The 5,733-nt window shown below is 34.1% G+C and overlaps 1 protein-coding gene across 1 annotated transcript; it reads left to right on the forward strand.

The window, feature by feature from the left end:
* Positions 1-1,345: 1,345 nt before the first annotated feature.
* LOTGIDRAFT_175155 (hypothetical protein) lies at positions 1,346-2,799 on the forward strand (the record flags this gene model as incomplete). Its single annotated transcript, XM_009055507.1, has 2 exons — positions 1,346-2,019; positions 2,559-2,799. The coding sequence occupies 2 exons, from the start codon at positions 1,346-1,348 to the stop codon at positions 2,797-2,799; spliced, it is 915 nt and encodes a 304-aa protein (XP_009053755.1).
* Positions 2,800-5,733: the final 2,934 nt, after the last annotated feature.

Raw genomic sequence — 5,733 nt, forward strand, 5'->3', positions numbered from 1 at the left:
CACTACAATGTGATGTGATGTATCTAAATATTTCCTTTAGTAGAAGAAAGTGCACATTTTTTTAAAAGATTTTCTCCAATATATTCGGACAATTCTTCGTCATTTATTTTTTATGGCGACTTTCTTGTTATAAATTTGTCCAATGGCCAATCAATAAATTCTAATCAAATTCTAACACAGGCCTGTCATGACTTCATATTCCTTGATAAATCACCCCAGCTTCATTATTAGCTCATTACCAGTATTGTACATTACACACAATGATAAACCCTGGCATGGTTATGTAAAAGCCCATTTTTACGAGCACTGCCATTCAGTGCGCAAAGCACGGGTATTTTGCCAGGACAGCGAACTCTTTCTCCAGTATCGAAGCTGGCTTTTCAGAGGTTCACACAGAAGCCAAGTATATTATTTTCCATTTCACAGTGATTTGCATCAATGAAAGGGAGAGACTGGGTTGAAAAATCCCAAGACATTATCTCTAATTAACCCTAGTGAGCTATCTTGACCCTCCAGTAATGCACAAGTTCACGACGTTTTCAACAAGGGCAAGGATAATGATTATGGTCATGATGATGATAATGACCTAGTGAGCATGCCCATCCGACTAATAATGTGATGTTAACCTTTATATAAATTCAGAGGCAATATTCGGGTATTCTGTACAATATACCTAATGATGATGATAATATTTTTAGGGTTTATTGACGGGAAATTGGTAAAGATATATCCCCAGAATGAAGGAGAAGATCTATGGATGGTATCCATCTATTAAAAATGTCTACAATGAAAGGATCGGAGTTCCCTCAGATTATCGTGAGTATACAACTATCAAAGTATAAAACCCTGTGTATGTCATTTTTATCACAGGCTGCAATCGATTGACTACCAAAAACATTGTAGTATAGTTAGGAAAAAGCGCATGTGACGCATTTACTCGTGGCAACAGATTTTCGTAGTCAATCATAATCAATTAAAAAAAAAACATTATAAGCAATGTTAATTCGCTTAAACCCAATTGCAGATTGTCACTAATTGTTCAATGCAATACAAAGCAATCTATATATTATCGTTTTTCAAGAAACTTATTTTCATCCATATTTAGATTATTGTTCATCTATTTGGGTCAGGTCGAATCATTTATCTTCTAAAACGTTCGGCGTCAATATAAACTTGCTACGATTTAGGTTTAGGATTCATATAATTTTTATAATATTTCAATTTCTTCATATCTAATAAAGAGTTATTCTAAAACTTACATTTCTTTTTAGATTACGTTCATGTCAATTTATGAATTTATTCCTTTTGAATAGGAGTTGACCAGCTGTATAATTTCAAAGGAACGATGTACCACACCAAACCCGTCGTACCAGGGCCTGATAATTTGGTCATATTAGGTCACAATCGTGAATCAGCTCGTCAACGTCCATCTACAGCAACCAGGTCTCCTACCCTTCGTCAAACAAAAATTCCACAAAGACCCAAAACTGCTCCAGTACCAAAATTTAGACCTATACCAAAACTACGAGTACCTACTCCACAAGAATGCTGGTCACGCCGTCGAGAGGAAACCGACTTGGATTTTATCAATGAAGTCGCTTACGAACAAACGTTGAATTCAGGATATACAGTAGAGGCATGTAGTCCTCAACCGTCAACTGCATCTACCGAAATAAACTGGCCTCTACCAAGAGATAAGCAAATCAATAGCCGGAATGTTAGAATTCAAAGCGCAAAGATCCATAGAAATCAACAAACATCGCCAAAACGTCCAGTCAAATCTGCTGGACCAGTTCGATCAAAACTTACTTCTGAAGCGACAGCGATTATTCCCCCGACATTTAATGATTCACCTAGCTTCGATCCTAAACCACCACCATGTCCACAAACTAAAGAAAACAATTCGACAGCTGACATTCCACTTATCGATGACAATGGTGACATTGTACCAGATTATGAGGAGGAGAAGGAACGATATGGTTGGGGTGTCGAGGTTCATGGAAATCCTTATAAATTCAAGTAAGTGAACCCTTAAATATAACATATCATTAACATGGGAGGGAGGGTAGTGTTGAGTATAGAAGATTTTCTTACATGATATGAGTAATGGTCCAAATAATAAAACATATAATAATGTATCAGAGCGTATTTGTTCATGAATCATAACTTAACATTTGCTTAACTCTTAGATCACAACGTGGAAACGAAACAATATTTTTATATTAAAGGATATTTTCCAGTCACCAAGATACCGTCCGTGCAGATACAATGCTTATAGGTTCCTGAATGTTTCCTTACAACAAATCTTTCTTACAAAAACCTTTTGGAAATTTCGACTGTTGTAACATTGAAACTTTTTCTTAAAACAACGGAACCAATGATTATGTGCAAATGCATGTTGATTTTGGTGAATTATGCTTAAGACCAAACTTTTACTTACTTTCAGAGACCAATCAACTGAATAAGAACTAGCACACACTTTCATAGTTATTATACCATTAGGGATATTGAATTATGGCTAATCCACAAATTAATAACTTATATTACTATCGTTTCAGAAAAATTCCCAGAAGACTCCCATACACCATTAAGTTAGATATTCCCGAAGTTGCTCCAGAGCCACCACGAATACATATGGAAACTAACGAAACGTTTTTCCTAAACACAATTCCTCGCCGACCTGAGAATTATACCATCCATAAAGATTGGGTATCCGAAGTGCTTCACGCCAAACGAATGGAATTACAAAAACGAGAGGGAATCAAATACAGATGGAAAAATTTCGCTTTCGTTTATTGATTGTAGTACAATTATGTATATAAAGATGATAAGTTATGTATATTTCAGATATTTAAGTTGGGGTTTTATGGGATTCAATTGTTAAATTATGTAAGTACAATGCATGTAAATATGATGATGCTTTTGTTGTTAGAGTGGCATGATGTCCTTCGGAACACTCGATGCCACTCTGTGGGTTGATACTTTGTATTGTGTTGGTTGTGAAGAGTTAAGTTTAACTGTTTTATCGCTAGAGGCAAGATATTCTCAACACAACACTATTCAGGAGGACACATTGACACAAGGCAACCCTCGACAAAGCTTTCACTGAAGATCTATGAAACAATTATGTAAATAGAAACTAAAATGTAGATATGACGTGTATATATGTTAATCAATTGGGTAATTTTTAATCAAATCTATACGCATTTATTGTTAAGGTCTTACGTATGATTTCTGCAAGTAAATTGTAGACAGTAAACAATCTCATCTTAAGGGATTAGACCGAAACCTCTGCCTCTATTCCAGCTTCTGATAGATATGTTTCAGACTAAGCATAGCCAAGAAACCATTGACCATATCCAATTTGTATAGTGAAGATATATCTTTTACTCGCATAGATATGAAAAGACTTGGGGAACAGGCTTTCGCCTAACCCATTGCTAATACATAATTGTCATATGTACAGTACATAATAAATAAGATTATCTGTTTTTGCCATAACTGTTTATTCCAAAATGATCATATGTTTTATGTTCTAATATTTCGAGCTTTCGCACAGAACATTTAATATTTGCATCTGTTATTTACTCTTTTTAAATCAAATGAATTATTTAACATTTCGATATAGTATGTGTCGCTTTTATCAATTTGAACAGAACAGGAGCCAACAAAAATATCCATTCTAACTTTTTTATGTATTATTTAAGGTAGAGCGGAGCGAATCGGTACAAGAAAATATTGTACAAACATCGAAAATACATTTGAATATATATGTATATTCTATGTAAAAATAAATCTGAATAGTCATATAGGTATGTCACACAACATTAATTCAAATTAAATTTCACTATGAATTCAATAATTGCTTTGGCGCCCCGTTTTGCTACGTCCCTATTTGCAACTGACTGTCTGTTATTAGTTATCTAGTCTTATGACGTATGATTTTTTACAATTTAAATCTGTGATATGTAGGAAATAAAAAATATAATGAACTAAAAGCTTGTATTTTAATGAATCGCCATTTAAACCAAACCACTTTACCAGTATAAGTACATAGATGGAAAATAATTATTAAATTATATCACAAATTCCCAAAAAGGGGAAGCCAATTAAAACTATATTATTGTCCTGTTATTATGTTTAGGAAGTGTTTCAGAGAGGACGTGTTTCAGAGATGATGGTATTTTTTTATAATAATGTTTGCCATAATATCTTTATGATTATCATTGGTGTTGGTTTCTGAAATTATTACTACCAAAAATACACGGATTGTATCTTGGAAAGTTCGGGGATGTCTTGATTTAAACCACCTTTCAAGTTACTTCAATATATGGATGGTTCTGCCGGTGGAACGCAACTGGCTAACTCTAGATTTTAGTCATGAAGTCATAAATCAGAACGATTGGTATCGAAATTTGTCTTATTACCCCTTATTGGCTCGGTCTATATTGAGTTTTATAAACTAAAAAAGTTAAAAGTAGAAAAACTGACCTTTTACGTTTCAAACTTAAACTCCAATCGTCAATGACACAAACATTTTCATACCCATCTAAATAATAACCCCAGGTGTAACAGGAGAAGCGCCATTCTTTTACCGCGCTTTTCAAATTGGTTTTTATCTAGGTAACACAATGTTGTACAAATGGTATGAATAATTCAGCTGTACTAATTATTTGGAAATTTGTATTGCCAGGGTCAAATGGCGTATTTTCGGTGAAATATTACGATTTCTTGTGGTTTTGTCAACAAAATGGCGTCTGATTCTGTCAGAATGTGTTGCATTTAGCCACAACTAGGTCAAGTTACTTTGTCGGGACTGGGATGCTTATTCCATTATTTCAAATAGGGGGAACTCTGATTTTTTTCTCGAGACTACAAGACTACCAAGAGAAATTTCAACAGGAAAAAGACTGGATCGACCTACAATTCGAACTTTAAAAAAAAAAAAAAAAAAAAAAAAAAAAATACAATAGTAGCATTGAGACCAGTTTTATATGTTAAATATTCAAAACATCCTAAATGATTTTATTTAGTTCAATGAAAATGTTATTGTATTGAAATCTTATTCATACTTTGATGTAGGGGCTCTAGGTTGTTGGTACGTCGTTGACGTTCAGAACATAGGCTATGGCTGGACAGGTGAAAACGTCACGCAGCGTGACAGTCTACAATGGAGGAAAATATGTGAAATTATGCTAGGAGTATCTTACTCTTTTGTTTTGCCCATTTGAATACTTCGCCAAAGTTAAACTAAATTGTAATTTTATATCAAATAAATTTCTTCAGTTAAATTTGTTTCAATAATTTATGCGTTCTTTCTTTTTTTCTTTCCGAAAACTAGGTTGCGGGTTAAAATTTTTCATCACACATAAAGGTTTTCACCTCAAATAAATGGTTTTCATAAAAAATTAAGGGTTTATATTACAAATCAAGGTTTTCATCTATGGCAATTTAGACATTAGTTTAGTTGGGAGGGGTCCGGTACAGGCTCTTAGTATTCAGGACAATAGTTTTTCGCCTTTATTTAGCAAATAGTTGACTTTTTTTGACTGTTCAGAACGTCCTTATTGTTGAAGGACTTGAAGTCCTCTACAGTTACTTGAGGCGTGATTTGAACACGCAACCTTCTGATCTGGAGTCAGACGCGCTACCATTGCGCCACGGAGTCAGGCAATAGATGCATGTCAATTCAAATAGAATTTCGTATCTTTAGTCAAAATTTAGACAATGTGC

This window comes from Lottia gigantea (genome assembly GCF_000327385.1).
Source record: "Lottia gigantea unplaced genomic scaffold LOTGIsca_247, whole genome shotgun sequence".
NCBI lineage: Eukaryota > Metazoa > Mollusca > Gastropoda > Lottiidae > Lottia > Lottia gigantea.